The sequence below is a fragment of the Egretta garzetta genome, unplaced genomic scaffold, assembly GCF_000687185.1.
Source record: "Egretta garzetta isolate BGI_Z169 unplaced genomic scaffold, ASM68718v1 scaffold251, whole genome shotgun sequence".
NCBI lineage: Eukaryota > Metazoa > Chordata > Aves > Pelecaniformes > Ardeidae > Egretta > Egretta garzetta.
In genome coordinates this window covers 3,324,776-3,343,442 of record NW_009258952.1, presented here as the reverse complement: position 1 = coordinate 3,343,442, position 18,667 = coordinate 3,324,776, and the positions used below count along the sequence as shown (strand labels likewise).

The 18,667-nt window shown below is 38.4% G+C and overlaps 1 protein-coding gene across 1 annotated transcript in view; it reads left to right on the top strand.

Annotated features, from left to right (window-relative positions):
* The window catches only part of ZFHX4 (zinc finger homeobox 4), a 124,952-nt gene that overhangs the window by 102,743 nt on the left and 3,542 nt on the right, over nt 1–18,667 (top strand). Inside the window, exons 5-8 of the mRNA XM_035890116.1 lie at nt 5,114–5,247; nt 5,405–5,605; nt 8,416–8,533; nt 9,335–14,731. Of these exons, the coding sequence (XP_035746009.1) occupies nt 5,114–5,247; nt 5,405–5,605; nt 8,416–8,533; nt 9,335–14,731 (5,850 nt within the window). The remainder of the gene's footprint in view (nt 1–5,113; nt 5,248–5,404; nt 5,606–8,415; nt 8,534–9,334; nt 14,732–18,667) is intronic.

Sequence of the window (18,667 nt, the reverse complement as noted above, 5' to 3'; positions counted from 1 at the left end):
TTTGCTCTTTACATATTAAACATTTTTGGATTTATTTACAAAAAAGTATTATAGCTGGCCCTTTCTACGCTGAATCAATTCAGCAGACTGACTTAAAGATTAAAGCTTCCTTTAAGTTCGCTTGTTGACGTGCTAAGGTCAGTACCCATCACAGTTTAGAACCTCGGCTCCCCTTCAGTCGCTTTATTTTTTGAGATCAAGAGACTGAAGGAAGGCTGATGATGACAAGGATGATGTTGAGCAAGAAACTGCGTTGTGGTTTAAAAATATATATCCCCTTTGACTGGCTCTCTGACTTGGTGAAAACTGTCTGCGGTGCAGTAAAGCCGTGCTCCCAGGTTGACATAGGTCGTCCTGTGCTGTCTCATCAGGGGCTGTCCTGGGCACGCACCAGGAGCGGGGTGACAGCCACCTGCATTCCCCACCGTACACTTTGCCTAGGGGACACTGTGAACCGCTTCGGGGAGTTTATCAGCCCTCTCTTTTTCTTAGGCAGGTCCATTTACAGTTGTTCAGGAAAGAATACGGTATTAAAGCTCCAGCAAAAAAAAAAAAAAAAAAAAAAAAGATGGAATCTAGAAAAAAATACTGAAGGGGAATTCTCAAAATTCCATCAGGATTAGCCGCTCATAAGGGCCAAGTTTAATTAGGACAAACCTATATCCAGATGCCTACTGGGTGCACTACAAAAAAACCAGCATAATTGTTCTGCATTCCCGTGCCAGCAATTACACAAATAACTTTGCAGTAAGATTCATATAAAAACAAGGGCTAAAATACATGATTGCCTTTGTGCTTTGCGGAAAATAGTTTGTACTGTAAAATCCTAAGTCTTTTTGAAACTTTTATTTTCCTAATCTAAATTAATTCTGCATATATAACACTCAGACCATCATCTTAATTTTCACTCAGCTGACAAGTATTTCTAATGACTGCATAACTGCTTATGTATAATTGAATGTTAATTTGGGCTTTCTCATGAATTGAGTGTTGCAAGTCTTGCCAAAGAAATCACAGGAAAACCAATAAATTAATCACAGTACTAACAAGTTAGACAGGAAAGTGGTGTGACCCCTCTTTAACATAGAATCTATTAGACGAGAAAGGATTAACATGTATTTAGTTGCAGTATGTTTGTGTAAGCTGTTGTGCTGTATTGCTTACCTTATCTCAAGGACTAGAGCTTTCAAAATGAGACTTGGCAATATGCAAGTTATATTTGTTGAATATTCATTCAGAATAGAAAAGCCTACTAATGCCTCATTTATATTGTCATTTAAATCTAGTGCCACTTTAGATTAATTATAATCCAAATTACAGCTCTATGCAGCGCAAGAATTAATATGGAATTTATCCAGATTAATACATTTGCATTGAAAATGTAATATGTCTCTGCCATGGCTAAGGGGAGCACTTTTTAATAAGGTAGTAAACATGAGGAAGGATGGAAATTAACCTTCATTATTGCAATGAAAATTATCCTTTCATTCTACTCTAATTAGAAAGAATACTCCACCAGTAATTATAATTTTAGAATTATTTTGAGACTGAATAACGTCATCTGATGTGTCAGAAGTCTTAAATTATACAATCTTTATCAAATACATAGATTCATAAATAAGAAAATAGTATTTGGATTATGGACTTTCCAGGATTTTTTTCATTAGTATACGTATTGTATTAACTTTCTCCTTCTTGTTAGTCACACAAACATTTTTGTTTTTATTTTGGGGTTTCAAAAATGTTACAAAGGTGATGGCATCTGAATTGCAGTGAATTATATAATTTTTATATTAGCAATCTTACACAAGTTAAACAACTCTGTAACTGACAGGCAATCATTGACTAGTCTATTTCATGGCACTTATTTATAATTAAACTTAGGTTCTGAGCTAAATGTATTGAAATTGCGTTGTTCATCTAAAATAATGCCACGTATTTTATATTATAAAATGAATTACAATTGTGTTGCACAATTAGGAAGAAAACCAACAAATAATGTGTCTCAAGAATAAAAAGTGCATATTTTAAATGTGAATAACACTAGATTTGGTCTTTTCTCATAGCTGTCTAGTAAGAATAGCACGCCAGTGGAATATCCAGCTATGAAAACAGTGCCACACGGCATGCTCGGGACCAAAATATTTTCACTCCTCCTTCCCTCCTCCTTCAATACCTTTCCTATAAGACTGTAACGTTGTTTGGCTTCCCTACAGGAAGCTCCTTAAAATAGTGAATTCAACATGGAAAGCAGAAAATTGATGTAGCAAGACGAGGCACTGAGTTGTAATAGCTGGACCATTTGCTTGGATAAGGAGAGAGTCTCCTTTGGTTTTGGCACGTACGCTCTGGCTTGGGGGAGGTCAGTCCTCACCACATGCAGGGGTGAGTGGCATCCCCATGGCAGAGGGAAGAATCAAGCACCTTTTTTGCTTGTTTGTTTGTTTTTGCAAAGCTCGCCATAAGTCACGGACTCGGTTATTTTACTATAGGCCAGATGTAACTTCAATTGTTTCAGAAGTAACGGTGCTTGAGATTGAATGAATCCAGAGCAACAACAAGAACAAAAACAACAAAGCCTCTGTAAATTTCGACAGTTTATATAAATATCATAGTAAGCATAGTAAAAAGCTGTGCTTTGTTATGTATTTATTGACCCCAGCACAGTGTTTTATAACTCTACGGTTTTATTATATTAACCGCAAAAGAAACTTTAACCAAAAAACCCCCTTATTTTTATAGAAACAAGAACTATGTGTTTCATGATTATTATAGGCCCTTTGAATTAATTAAGTTATTCCATCCTGTGGTGGAAGATGATGTGTAATATTAACCTTGTGTGTACCCAGGCACACACAGAGTGCACTCCAAGCTAAATTTCGTTAGTAGTTAAATACCACTGCCAAAACACAGTTAAATGTATTTTCACAAGTGGATTTTGGAGCAGAATTTGGATTTTAATTTCTGAAACAACCTGTTGAGAACAATCTAACATGGTGAGGAAAAGATAAGGCTGAATTGTTTTATTTTGGCTTTTAAGTTCAGCCTCCCGTATAGCTGTGTCCATTTATACCAGCTGAGATTCTGGCCCATTTGTCTTTAAAAAGGGACATTTAAAAAGTGGCATATGATAAAGGTAAGAAACAGTAGTCAACTGTTAGACATTTTTGACAGTTGGAAATGAAGAGAGGTTAATAATTTGAACCTATCCTTCTAAAACCTAAGCAGCAACCTTTCTCTGCTAATATAATATGTCACTTTTTACTTCCCATAGTTCTCAGAGTAAAGACATTTAAATAATAATGGTGTATTGCCAAGTAAATACAGATAGGCCAGGGAGTACTGTATTATCATAAACCAAAGTGAGTAATAAAACGGTGCCTTATGTGATTGCATCATGTAGATTCCTAGTCCTTCAGGTCGTTGACACAGCACTACTGAGCATTCTAAATGAGGCCTCCAGGATCAGTTCCTGAGAGTGTAAAAATTCAGTGGGGCTCCAGAAAGCGGCTTGTTCAGATATTAAACCGATGTTGACAAATTAGTCATTAAAAGCAGGGAAATATGGCAGGAATAAACTTTAATTTGAGCAAGAACATGCAAAAATTACTTGTCTAAATTACACCAAAAGAAATAATTAGCAACTTAGGAATGAAAAACAATGTGTGGGGAAATCACCATTAATGTATAAGTCATAAAACAAGTTTATGGTTGTTTTTTTTTTTTTAAATGCCCTTCAGAAAATGTCCCTGTATGACTCAGTTTTCAATTGTTCATTATTGTACCATGAGGATTTGGTATTTACCTTGAAAACTGTTCTGTGATTTTACTTCTCTTTAATGTTGCTCTTTTAATATCAAATTTTGCACAAAGTCTATATGAAAATAATAAAAAGTTCTTGGATTTGTCTGCAGAAAAATACAAGTATTTTGTTTGTTCATGTTTACTTTGTTGCCAAAACATCCATGACCTTATTTTTAAATTAATCCTAGGTTATTGTGCAATGAGGTGCAATTTGTTCATTTATATGAACCTTATGTGGATTGAAAAAAATCAAGATAAATCTTCATGCACAGCATACAATCAGATTACCCCTGGACTATATATTTACGTTGGGTCTGATAGCAATCAATGGTTTAGCTTCATTGCATTTCAAGATGTATTTGCACCCAGTGTCCAGTGATAGTGTCCTCACCCTGGAAATAATTTAGTTGCAAATTGACTGGAAGATGGTGAAAATTGAAAGTTAAAATTAGAAATACTCATAATAAACAGCAGAAAAAAGGTCAGATGATGCCGCACTATGATGAGATTGGAATGGTTGGTAAATGAGGTTTTGTGTTTGTCGTGAGATGTATGTGACATGCCTACCCAATGCTCTTGTAATATCCAGCCTAGCAGAAGAGATTATCTGGCAAATTGTAGCTAGTTCAGGCATAATATTAAATATAGTATTTAATACTTAATAGTAGAACTATCTATAGAAAACAATTATATTTTGGTTTTGATCACAAATGCCAGACTATAAAAATTCACAGTGTAAACATCTAAGGCAATCCCAAATGACTGATCTTTGTATATAATTAATATTAAGTTAGCTCTGAAATCCTATTCTCCACAGTATTTCTTTTAAAGTCTCACTATATTTAGCTTCAGAATTGTAACCAGGCAGGAGCTATCAAAACAGCACAATAATCATATTGCTCAGACAGTTTAGAAAAGAGAGAGGGTAATTAAACAGCAGCAAATTAATTATTTTGGAAAACAGGATTTTTAAGCAAAAGCTGATTTGTTTTAATGTAATACACAAATTCATACTGAGCTGCTAAAGAAAGCACATTATTGATTAATCTTTAAAGGCAACCTAAGGTTATCTAAACAGTAGAGAAGAGTCCATTTTTAAATGTATTTATAGAGTCTCCATTGAGGATAAAAGTGTATTTTCACCTTTGTGCTTAGCAGAGTTGTTTTATTCAACTATATTTTTTTCTTAGAACTTAAAAAAAAAGAAGACCCTACGAGACAATACAGACCTTTGGAAACACAGCCTCTTTGTAAACCAGAATATTTTAAAGTTTAAAATATGTTCTTAAAAATTATGTTTTCGGAACAGGAATAGTCACACCAGAGAAGGAACCAAAAGGGAACACTGTGGTAGGGGCACAACAGCTTCTTCTGGCAAAAGAAGAGGATGGTGCAGCTAAAAAATCAAAGCCTCCAGAGGACAATAAATTTTGTCATGAGCAGGTAAAGGAAAATGTAACAATTTAATTGCATTCTAGAGCTCTTTCAAATAACTCAAGAATGAAGCAGAGATGATATGCTGTTAAAACAGCAATATCAGCAAGTTATAAAAAGCACACTGACTAATAGCCTGCATGTTAATTTGATTTTTTTTTCCCAGTTCTATCAATGTCCGTATTGTAACTACAATAGTAGGGACCCGAATCGTATCCAGATGCACGTCCTGTCACAGCATTCAATGCAACCTGTCATCTGCTGCCCCCTCTGCCAGGACGTCCTCAGCAACAAAATGCATCTCCAGCTTCATTTGACCCATTTGCACAGTGTGTCCCCTGACTGTGTGGAGAAACTGCTCATGACAGTAAGTGTTCCAAATCTGATGTGCATGCTACAGAAATGTACTTGGGCCTCTGGGCAATGTATTTGTTGTGATACAGTATTCAGGTAGTTGAGGAGGGGAGTGGGTCAGGACTCTTAGGTTCTTTGCCAGCTCATCCAGTGACTGATGTCCCTTGGGAAAATGACTGAAGGTGGATTTCAAAGATGCTGAAAATCTACAGTTCCTCACTGACATTAACCTTGGAAAAATCAAGCCTGTCAATGTCTCTAAGCACGCACCTGTAAATTTGGTCTAATAATATCCAGGTCTCAGAGGTATTGTGACTCCTGTTTGTAAAATAACAGGAGTTCCCTGTAGAATGTAGATCCCAGACATAGAAGAACTGTGTACAGCTGGGCTGTACTTGCATTGTATTACATGAAATTCACTGTAAAATATCAATAGTGGTGCTAACTAGAGAACATGATTATCTTACTCTACATAATCTCCTGTTTCTTACTTTCTGCCTCCACATAAAAGACCCTTTAGGAATTTTTTGTGAATAAAATGTGAACATGAAACAGAATGGCAAGTCCAGGAACAGGTAGAAATCCAGTCAGGTCAGTTTTTTAGGATATGGAATACCTTATTTCAAGTGCCTACCCTGGATCAGGCAGGGACTTGAACTGGCTTCCCCATGATTGGGATGAATGCTATATGACCAGCAAACTTTATCTGGAGGGTCAATCTCATCCCAACCTCCCTAGGAAAATCCTGCTTCTCTGCAAAATTGCACAAACCATGTCAAAAAAATAAATTTCTGTGAAAAAGTATAACTCAGCACCATTCAAAACAATCTCAGTAAAGACACAACCAGGTCTAGAAAGTATGTATTATTGCATCATAGATTCATTTAGAAAACAGACCTCCTGAGACATTCTGATTCTGGTTGTCTTGCCTTTTTAGAAGGAAATGCACTCAGAAATCTCAAGGATCCACCTCCTTAAGGATTTATTTCTGTTTTCATAAACTCCTCCTTCATTTACACAGTTGTGGTTGTAGGCCTACCACCTCATTCCTGAGTAAAGTGGCAAAAATATAAGAAAAAAATGGAAGAGCTCTTGACTGAAGGTCTAAGGTTCCTTGTGCCTAGTGCTGATGAGCAAATACAGAATTGAGGATCCACAAAAGTGGTTTAGTTTTCTTTCTGTTGTTGTCATTGGTTTTCTACTAACTGATAGACCATGTCATTTTGGCCCACCACACAGAAAATGTCGTAGAAATTTAATTTTCCCAGACCCTTTTAGGAGACTGGAAAAATGTGGAAAAAAACCTCTCCCTGTTGAGAATTATTAGCTTCCTTCTCAAATTCTCCATGGTTCCCTCTATGCTGATAATGGGGCAACTTTTAAATCCTCCTTCTCCTCTCCTCTCCTCTCCTCTCCGAGTTGTCTCACTGTTTCTGAGAGGGGGAAAAAAATGTTGTTTGACAGAAAAAGAGATTGCGAAACAAAATCTGCATAATCTACATCGTCCTAGTTGCTAACACTAATATGCTCTGTCCACATCTGAACTCTCTGATGACAAAATAAATACCATTTATAACAAATCTTTTTTCTCTGGGACATTTACAATTACCTACATAATATTTTTTGAAAATCCTTCCCTCCCAAATAAAATCAAAGTCGCTAGTCCTCTGAGAGGATGCTATTAATGCTATGTCTAAATTACAACTATACTAAGCCCAGGGCTTTTAAAAACATGTCTAGAATATTTTTTACAATAGTCAGTTGGTATAAATACATATATATATATATAAAATTCTTATGTATCTTAAAATAATTTGTTAAACTATTAAAAAGGAACAAGGGGTATTTCTACTCGGCAATTTATGTAGCTTCCATTATTACAGAACTTTACCACTCAGAAATCTCTCCTATGGATATTCTTCTTACCTCTATATGAAGTAAGGAAGTACTATCCTTGTGTTAGAAATGAGGAGCTGCAGCACGGTCTGAACTGATTTACCCAAGGTAATTTAGACAGAATCTGGCAGTGCAGGAGTTTGAACTCAGTCCTGCTAAGTCTCAGTCTGAACCCCTAGACAATCCTTTATTTCAGATATGAGTATGTTTTAAAGAGCTAAGCAAAAGGAAAACATGAAGTGTTGAGCAAATATTCATGTCAACTTAACTAAACAGAGTACTATCAGACACCTTTAATAGTACATCCTTCAAAGATTTCTGTCTATAATTTGAAAGCATAACACAACAGGTAAAGCAGTTTGAAGAAGATACATAAGCAACTGAAGACAAGAAAGAGAAAAATCTTATCTGAAATGGAAATAAGTTGCTAATTTTGGATGGAAATAAACTTACAATTTTCTTTCAAAGATCATGGAAGTTCCAGCGTTTATTTAAAAAACAATACAGGTGAAGCTAAGTGGGAATGCCCTTAGTCAAGAACAGACTGGTGACCATATCTCAACATGATCTCTATCTAGTGGAGGATGTCCAAGGAGAATTCCCCTGATAAATCCAACCAACCTGACATAGACAGCAAAACCTTCTCTGTGGTGACATTGAGACCAATGAAATATTGAGTGTATGTAGTTTTATAGCATCACCTTGCTATGGATTATTTTGAGTTGATTCTCCTTCAAAGGGCACCTAGTGCTCTGGATTTGTGGTCTGTCAGAAACCATTATCAAGGTCTGAATCAAGATCTTGGTTTAGTACTGGCAGTCTTTGAACCAGATATGGTAGATCATTTGAATTATAATTTCATACTGTTGTATAGTATTAAATAGTATGACTTTTCCTGTAATAATACTGTGGGTTTGGTTTTCAAAGGTTCCTGTACCAGACGTCATGATGCCCAATAGTATGCTGTTGCCAGCAGCTGCTTCAGAGAAATCTGAACGTGACACACCTGCAACCATTACAGCTGAGGGATCTGGGAAATATCCAGGTATGCAAGAAAAAGCCCAGACACATAAAAGCTAGGTATGGAAAATTTAGAAATGTAGAAACCACTTGTTTCTTTCTCAGTAAAGTGAATCCTTTTTTGGCTTGTATGTAGCCACAGAGATAAGAAGAGAAAAATAACAGGGGGCCTGAATTTGGCTGACTGCACCCATGCAGAACTATTAGGATGCATGTGTATGCCATGTGTATGTTGCATGTGGTAGTGGCCTAGCCACTTTGAAGGTAAGACCCTCCTTATTTAACCAGAAAATAAGACACAGTCCTGAAAGACAGCGGCACTTTTGCCAACATCGATGGGTAACATTAGGCAAACAATCCTGCTTGCCTTTCCAATAGCAGAATTCTTATCCTGGGCTGGGAAGCTGCTTTGCTGCCTCTGACAGCGTGCTCCTCCCTCTCTCCTCAGACCACTTTATTCCTCTTTTCTAATTACCTGTCCTACCTATTGACCCCATTTCTAATCCCTCTCTCTTTCCTACAGTTTTGTTTCTTTTTCTTTGGTGCTCCCATTGTAACAATAAACTCCTACCTTACAAAAAAGACATGCTCTGCGCCACTCCTGGGCCAACCGCCACTGCCATCATGTTTGGATTTTATTACTTTTTTTTAACCTCATGTTGCTCCTGTCTGTTTTATTCTTTGGGGCAAGGACGTGTCGCTATACTTTGCTAGACCAACACGTGGCATACCAGGTGCCTCTCTTGAGTTCTGATGAAAAAAACCCTATTAATATTATGTGCTATTCTCTTCTACTTGTGTAAAAGACACTTAACTTTCTTTGTAGGTGAAAGTCCTGTGGATGAGAAAAATACCCCTGGGATCGATGAATCAAAAACTGGAATAGAAATTAAGACCGAGGAACAGAAGCCACCTAAGGAATCCACTGAAATGCCAGACTGGAATAAGAGCAGCAGTAAAGATATAAAGACCACTGACTCAATGACAGATCAGCTAAATGAACAGCAGAAGAAGCAACAGCTTTCTGTTTCTGACCGCCATGTCTATAAGTACCGTTGTAACCATTGTAGCTTGGCTTTTAAGACTATGCAGAAGCTTCAGATACATTCCCAGTATCATGCTATTCGGGCGGCTACCATGTGTAGCCTTTGCCAACGTAGCTTCCGTACATTCCAGGCTTTAAAAAAACACTTGGAAGCAGGCCACCCTGAACTCAATGAAGCTGAACTTCAGCAGCTGTGTGCATCTTTACCTGTCAATGGTGAACTCTGGGCAGAAAGTGAAAGTATGGCACAAGATGATCATGCACTAGAACAGGAAATAGAAAGAGATTATGAGATGGACCAGGAAGGTAAAGCAAGTCCTGTAGGAAGCGATAGTAGCTCTATTCCAGATGATATGGGCTCAGAACCAAAGCGGACCTTACCTTTTAGAAAAGGGCCAAATTTTACTATGGAAAAATTTCTAGATCCATCTCGCCCATATAAGTGTACAGTATGTAAAGAGTCTTTCACCCAAAAGAACATTCTCTTGGTCCACTATAACTCAGTGTCCCATCTACATAAACTCAAAAAGGTTTTGCAGGAAGCATCAAGTCCTGTCCCTCAAGAAACCAACAGCAGCACTGACAACAAACCCTACAAATGCAGCATTTGTAATGTTGCGTATAGCCAAAGTTCAACATTGGAAATCCATATGAGATCTGTGCTTCATCAAACAAAGGCAAGGGCTGCAAAATTAGAACCAAGTGGTAATATAAGTAGCGGAAATAGTGTAGCAGGGAATGTTAACAGCCCCAGCCAAGGAATGCTAGAATCTATGAGCTTACCAGCAGTTAACAGCAAAGAAACACATTTAGATGCCAAAGAATTAAATAAAAAGCAAGCTTCTGAATTAATTTCTGCTCAGCCTACACATCACCCTCCCCAGTCACCAGCACAACTTCAAATGCAACTACAGCATGAACTGCAACAGCAAGCTGCTTTCTTTCAGCCCCAGTTTCTAAACCCAGCTTTTTTGCCTCACTTTCCAATGACACCAGAAGCGCTGCTGCAATTTCAACAGCCTCAGTTCCTTTTCCCATTCTATATACCTGGGACAGAATTTAGCTTAAGCCCAGATCTGGGTTTGCCTGGTTCTGCCACATTTGGTATGCCTGGAATGGCTGGTATGACAGGATCACTGCTAGAAGATTTGAAGCAACAGATACAAACTCAGCACCATGTTGGCCAAACCCAGTTACAGATACTGCAGCAACAAGCACAACAGTATCAATCGACCCAACCCCAACTTCAGTCCCAAAAACAGCAGCAGCAAAGTAGCAAGCTGATGAAAGCTGAGCAAAATACCTTAGTAAGTACAGACTGCCAGCTGATAAAGGATATGCCATCATATAAGGAGTCAGAAGACATTTCTGAGAAACAGGAAAAGCCAAAGCAAGAATTTACTAATGAGAATGAAGGACTAAAAGAAAACAAAGATATGAAGAAGCCAAAATCCTCAGAACCAGCCATCCCACCACCCAGAATAGCTTCTGGAGCAAGGGGTAATGCAGCCAAGGCTTTGTTGGAGAACTTTGGGTTTGAGTTAGTTATCCAATACAACGAAAACAGACAAAAAGTTCAGAAAAAAAGCAAAACTGGTGAAGGCGAAAACACAGACAAACTGGAATGTGGAACCTGCAGTAAGCTGTTTTCCAACATTCTTATTCTGAAGAGTCATCAAGAACATGTGCATGGACAGTTTTTTCCATACGGAGCATTAGAAAAGTTTGCCCGACAGTACAGGGAGGCATATGACAAGCTTTATCCAATTTCTCCATCTTCTCCAGAAACACCACCGCCTCCACCGCCGCCTCCTCCTCCACCACCACCGCCTCCTCCTCCAACTCCTTCTCAGCCTTCTTCAGCTGGGGCTGGAAAAATTCAAAACACAACTCCCACTCCTTTGCAAGCTCCACCACCCACACCACCACCGCCACCTCCTCCACCACCACCACCTCCTCCTCCACCACCACCACCATCAGCCCCACCTCAAGTTCAGCTTCCTGTTTCTCTTGACCTCCCGCTTTTCCCTCCAATTATGATGCAGCCAGTGCAGCATCCTGCATTGCCTCCTCAGCTTGCCCTCCAGTTGCCACCGATGGATACTTTATCTGCAGACCTTACCCAGCTTTGTCAGCAGCAGCTGGGATTAGATCCCAATTTCCTGCGGCACTCTCAGTTCAAGCGTCCACGTACAAGAATCACAGATGACCAGTTAAAAATCTTGCGGGCTTATTTTGACATCAACAATTCTCCAAGTGAAGAGCAGATCCAAGAAATGGCTGAGAAATCTGGTCTTTCACAGAAAGTTATCAAGCACTGGTTTCGTAATACACTGTTTAAAGAACGACAGAGAAATAAAGATTCTCCATATAATTTCAGTAACCCTCCCATAACAGTATTGGAAGATATCAGAATAGATCCACAACCTTCAGCTGTAGAACCTTACAAGTCTGATGCATCTTTCAGCAAGAGATCATCTAGGACTCGGTTCACTGACTACCAGCTTCGCGTCCTCCAAGACTTCTTTGACACAAATGCTTATCCAAAGGATGATGAAATTGAACAACTTTCAACTGTACTTAATCTACCTACTCGAGTTATTGTCGTATGGTTCCAAAATGCACGACAAAAAGCTCGCAAAAGTTATGAAAATCAAGCTGAAACTAAAGACAATGAGAAAAGGGAACTGACAAATGAGCGTTACATTCGAACTAGTAACATGCAATATCAGTGCAAAAAGTGCAGTGTGGTTTTTCCTAGGATCTTTGATTTGATTACACACCAGAAAAAACAGTGTTATAAAGATGAAGATGATGATGCTCAAGATGAAAGCCAAACTGAAGATTCTATGGATGCCTCCGATCAAACAGTGTATAAGAACTGCACAGTTTCCGGCCAAAATGACTCATCAAAAAGCCTGGCAGTCACAGCAACAAGCTCTGGCTCTGGTTCTAGTACTCCTTTGATTCCATCACCCAAACCAGAACCTGAGAAGGCTTCACCAAAACCAGAGTCCACAGAAAAAGCAAAACAAAATGAAACCATCTCCAAGCAAACCGATACAACTTCCCAAAGCACCAAACCAGTACAGTCTACTCCAGTAACCTCTTCTGACCCTCAGCCCTCAGCTTCTCAACCACAGCAACAAAAACAATCACAGATAGTAGGGAGACCTCCTTCTGCATCACAAACCACACCTGTTCCTTCCAGTCCTTTACCAATTTCAATGACTTCTCTACAGAACAGTCTACCTCCTCAGTTATTACAGTACCAATGTGATCAGTGTACAGTTGCCTTTCCAACTTTAGAACTTTGGCAAGAGCACCAGCACATGCATTTCCTAGCAGCCCAAAACCAATTTCTTCACTCACAGTTTTTAGAAAGACCGATGGATATGCCCTATATGATATTTGACCCCAATAATCCTTTGATGACTGGACAGTTACTTAATAGTTCTCTTGCTCAGATGCCACCACAAACTGGCTCATCACATACAGCACACCCTGCTACAGTTTCTGGTTCCCTGAAACGAAAACTAGATGATAAAGAAGACAATAACTGTAGTGAGAAAGAGGGAGGAAACAGTGGAGAAGATCAACATCGTGATAAGCGTTTAAGAACTACAATTACTCCAGAGCAGCTGGAAATACTCTATGAAAAGTACTTACTAGATTCCAACCCTACCAGAAAGATGCTAGATCACATTGCACGTGAAGTGGGACTGAAAAAGAGAGTTGTACAAGTCTGGTTTCAGAACACAAGAGCCCGAGAAAGAAAGGGACAATTCCGTGCGGTTGGTCCAGCCCAGTCCCATAAAAGATGTCCTTTTTGTCGCGCTCTGTTTAAAGCAAAATCAGCTTTAGAAAGCCACATTCGCTCTCGACATTGGAATGAAGGGAAACAGGCTGGTTATAGTTTGCCTCCGAGTCCTTTGATATCAACTGAAGATGGAGGAGAAAGTCCACAAAAGTACATATTTTTTGATTACCCATCACTGTCATTAGCAAAAACTGAATTATCAAGTGAAAATGAATTAGCCTCCACTGTATCAACCCCTGTTAGCAAAACTGCAGAAATGTCACCGAAGAACCTCTTAAGTCCTTCTTCTTTTAAAGCAGAGTCTAGTGAGGATATAGAAAATTTGAATGCCCCTCCTGCTGACTCTGGATACGATCAAAACAAGACTGACTTTGATGAGACTTCATCAATTAATACAGCTATTAGTGATGCCACAACAGGGGATGAGGGAAACAATGAAATGGAAAGCACGACTGGCAGTTCAGGGGATGCAAAACCTGCATCACCTCCCAAAGAACCAAAACCACTTGTGAACGACACACTACCAAAAGCTGCAACTACACCTACAAATGAGAATACCGATGATAAATTTCTCTTTTCCCTAACAAGCCCCTCAATACATTTCAGTGAAAAGGATGGTGATCATGACCAAAGTTACTACATTACTGATGACCCTGATGATAACGCCGACCGCAGTGAAACTTCAAGCATAGCTGATCCAAGTTCACCTAACCCATTTGGAGCTAGCAATCCCTTTAAATCCAAAAACAGTGATCGGCCAGGCCACAAACGTTTCCGAACACAAATGAGTAACCTTCAGCTTAAAGTTCTCAAGGCTTGCTTTAGTGACTACCGGACTCCAACAATGCAGGAATGTGAAATGCTAGGGAATGAGATTGGCCTGCCCAAACGTGTGGTCCAGGTCTGGTTTCAGAATGCCCGGGCTAAAGAAAAGAAATTCAAAATTAACATAGGGAAGCCATTCATGATAAATCAGACTGGACCGGATGGAACAAAGCCAGAATGTTCTCTATGTGGCGTGAAATATTCTGCGCGTTTGTCCATAAGAGATCATATCTTTTCCAAACAACATATTACAAAAGTGAGAGAAACTGTGGGAAGTCAGCTAGATCGGGAGAAAGATTATTTAGCTCCTACAACGGTTAGACAGCTGATGGCACAGCAAGAATTGGATCGCATAAAGAAGGCTACTGATGTGCTAGGATTAACGGTACAGCAGCCAGGCATGATGGACAGCAGTTCTCTTCATGGTATCAGTTTGCCAGCAGCTTATCCAGGACTCCCTGGCCTTCCTCCTGTTCTTCTGCCTGGAATGAATGGTCCATCCTCCTTACCTGGATTTCCACAAAGTTCAAACAGTAAGTCTATAAGGGGATGATTTTCTCATTTTATTAATTTTATCATCTTGCATAGTCACCATCCCCTTCTAAAACACAGCATATTATGCATTCATTTCATGGTTGTGAGGCTGGTATGAGTAGCTAAAAAGTTCTGCTATGTGGTGTACTCAGTGCAATTCTCGATTGTTGCTGCAACCTGGATGATATCTCTCACTTTGATAAAGGAAAAAAAAATTAATTGAAATCTAATTGACAGAAATGTTTTTAGTCCATATTAGGCTTCTGTAACAAAAGCAATAGCTTTGTCATACTTTTTTTTTTTTTTTCTTTTTGAAGGATACTCCTCTAGGCAAAACTTGGGTTAGAATTTTGTATGTAATTTTTTTGTATGCAAATATTTAAAGTAACAAATGATGAAGCACAAAATAGTAATTCCCACATTATCGGTTTATCAGGCATTTGGTCCACCCCTTAGACCAGTCCAACCTGTTGTTTAATTCAGAATAAATATTTAAAGTAAAATGCTGCCCAAGACCCTCTATTATATTTCTGAATAATAGCCTGCTACGATAAGAAGGTTTTTGTTGAAGGCGATTTGTAATGACAGTTTAACTGTGATCCAAATTCCAGGACCTGCTGAATATCTCCTACCCCTAGATGTTAAAGTCATTGCAGACATGTACAACTTCATTTGGGCTTGCACTTTTAACTGAACATGTAACTCTTTTACTGATTGTTTTGACTCTGGTTTGACTCTGTTTTTTGCTCACATTGGAAAGCACTTCCTCTTGCAATGAGTTTCACTGAAGTTAGAGAATCAAATTTTCTGCAGAATGATTTGTTTAGTCCTCAAAGAATGAACCTAATTTATTTTCTTGTATTAGGCTCCAATTTTGCAGTCAGAGTTCATTGTGAGTGCAGCCTTGCAGATTGAAGCGCTCCCATTAATCTTCTAACTTTGCACATTCATATCAAATATGTGCACGGCAGAGTTAGGGAGCTGGTTAAGACCCCTCACCTCATTTTGATCCAGTAATTCCACTTGCTGTTGATCTCTAAACTTTGATTTAGAAAGCAACTCACTTTGGCAAGTAAGGCAGAGGCTTAATCACCAGTGTTGTTAGACATAGTAAGACTGTAGCAATGTCTTCTCTGCTACCCAGGTCTGCTTTGATTGATGATGATCGTGTTATTGTTTCCCTAAGTGGTGGTCAAAGCATCTTGTTTTTCTCTTCATTGGATCAGAATGGCTTTCCTTCCACAATGGAGTCTCTGGCTGAGTGCCCTCTGGCTTTTGTCAAATGGTTATTGGCACAGAGAGTGCATGCAAAGGAAATACAAAGTTGCTGTATTTCTTTCTTAATGGCATACAGTGTCCAGGTCCAAAAATGGCTGGCCGTTGTGCAATAAAATGATAGGTATGGTTTCTCCATATAACTTTACTAAATAGCTTTGGTTAGGTTGACCTTCAGGTCAAATGGGCTCTAGAAAACTCAGGCTTTGTCTATACAACTAAATGAAATTTGCTTGGGAAAATATTGTTACACTCTTTTACTCTCAAAACCAGGAAATCCCCATGCAAAATGAGCCTTGGGAATGGCTGTGGACCCATGATAGCCTCTCAGGTGTGCTCAGGAGTTGTTTAGGAGAATGCTAGTTGGCCCAGGTCAAAACAGTGCCAGTGACAATTCTTACTGTTTAACTTTACAGATGGTTTAGTTTCAGTTTTTGGGAAATGTTCCCTGGTACTGTTTAACTTGCTAGTATCAGTGTAGCCTCAGAGTCTGTAAACTGTCCCGTTAATAATACAAAAGGTATTATTACACACCAACTGGTCCAATAATAATTCAGTTTTCAGACTTTCTAATTTCCACCAAATATGTCTTCTTTGAAATAAATTTAAATTGTTAGTACCATAGCATACACAGTGCACTGCCAATTGAGATGGATTTTTATCCCCTTTCATCTTGCATCTTCTTAGGGTTAATTAGCCCATTGTGGGCAAAACCCACTGTGTAAACTAGCTAGTAGAATCTCGTTGTTAACTTTTTCTTCTGCCATATGCTAAATAGCACCTAATTCCCCCCTTTTGTTGCCTGGCAAATACTTGCATGCATGAATCTTCATTCCCTAATGATACATAATGGAGCAGTCATAGTGAATGGAAAAAATAGATTATTTTAATCATTTGTCATAGAAAAACAGTAATATACTAAGATGTTCTTCAGTACATGCTCAACACTAGTATTTTCTGCTTTCTAATTAACCCATTTTTGTTTTCTGCTCTACCCTGCTTTGGCTGATAGATCACATTCATATTTGTTGCTAAGACTTGTTTAAGAAGTATCTTTTTGGAAGCAGGCATCCAAGCAAGCTTTTATTTGGCTATGGTTCTTCTAGCAGCACATGTATTCTCAGCCAGCAGGGCAATTGTTCTGCGTCATTCTTTGCACGAAGGGTTTTCTGAAGCTAACTCCCTGATGACTCACTATCCTATACTTCAAGTCTACTTCTTGTGAATTCCACTGTAAATGTGTCATTTCTTCTCTTTCGGACCCAACTCTGAAAATGCACTTCAGAAGAAGTCTCACTGGGATCCCTTATACTCAAATATTTACTTGATTTCACTGATGCTCACAGGATTGGTCACTGCATTTCCTGTAACAAAGCCCATCCTGTCTGTCCAACATGTTTGCTTAAAGGGCAATATCAACATTAGTAAGATCCTCACTTTTAAAGAATATGTTTGCTGTTTGCTAAGACAGAGAACTGGTGAAACTATAATAGCAAACATCACATTTAAAATTCTCTTTCGTGTTTCTCGTTACTCATGCTAGGCAGGGAAATTAGCCTGATTAGTTTCACTGGTTCATATGAGTTTATGAGGGATTTCACTTTCACGTTCTTGCATCCAGTATTGTTTATGGGTTTACAAACAGGTACAAAACCCAGCTAAATTTTGTGAAATACTTTTATTTTTTAAATGCAATATTTGTTTTTATAAAAAGTTTGAAATGGAACACTTGAAAATAATGCTAAATCACAAAAGCTGGAAATATTCGCACTACAGTTCATTTTATCTTCTTTATGTAGTGCTCAAACTGGACTTTTATTTGCAAAGATTATTAGATTTGTCAAAATAAGATAGCTTCAATTTTGAATGAAAGGATCCATTAACTTTAAATTCAGTTATTCAGTTGTAAAACAAGTGTGTTTTAATGTCAGAATTATTGTGTGGTTCTAGGATGATATGTTGAAGAAACATCTCTCCCATGGGATATATTTCTCTAGATAATGTAATTATACGATCTCGTGGGCATCAAATGCTGAGCAAGGTCTCAAAATTTCTGCTATGTTTGTTCAGCATAATTCCTAATATGGAGTTATTTGGTGGAATTCTAATTCATACAGAATTTTAGTTCCAGCTCACCTTTGTTCTTCAAGCTCCTTCTTATTTTCTAGGTGACTGTAGATAGAAGAGTTCCCCTGCTGTTTTCAGCTGTTCTTAAAATTCACATTCTCTTTTCTTCTTAGCTTTGTGTTTTTGCCTATGATCCCTTGCAGAAAACTAGTGCTTCATCTTGCTTCTAGCTATTAATACTGGTTCTATGAACCTTTTAATGTCATCATGATTACCTTAGGTTCTTTGCACATCACTTAAACCTGTGCTGCCTTGAAGATTCACAGCAGCTTTTTCCAAGAATGCACACATCACTGGGTAATATGTACTTAGTGGTTTTTGAAATCTTATCAAGAGAGAAATTTGATTCAGCAGCAATTACTTTCCTTATTATTAGGGCACTAAATTCTGTTCTTTGTTTGCTTTTGGCCCATTGGTGGCAGTTTCGTTTTTATATTTTTAGCCCTCTGACTCCTCCAAGAGAAAGAGAAGTCTCTCTTCTTTGATAGTCACTTAAAAGAGTTAGCAGGATTAGAATGTTTCTTCATTATTAG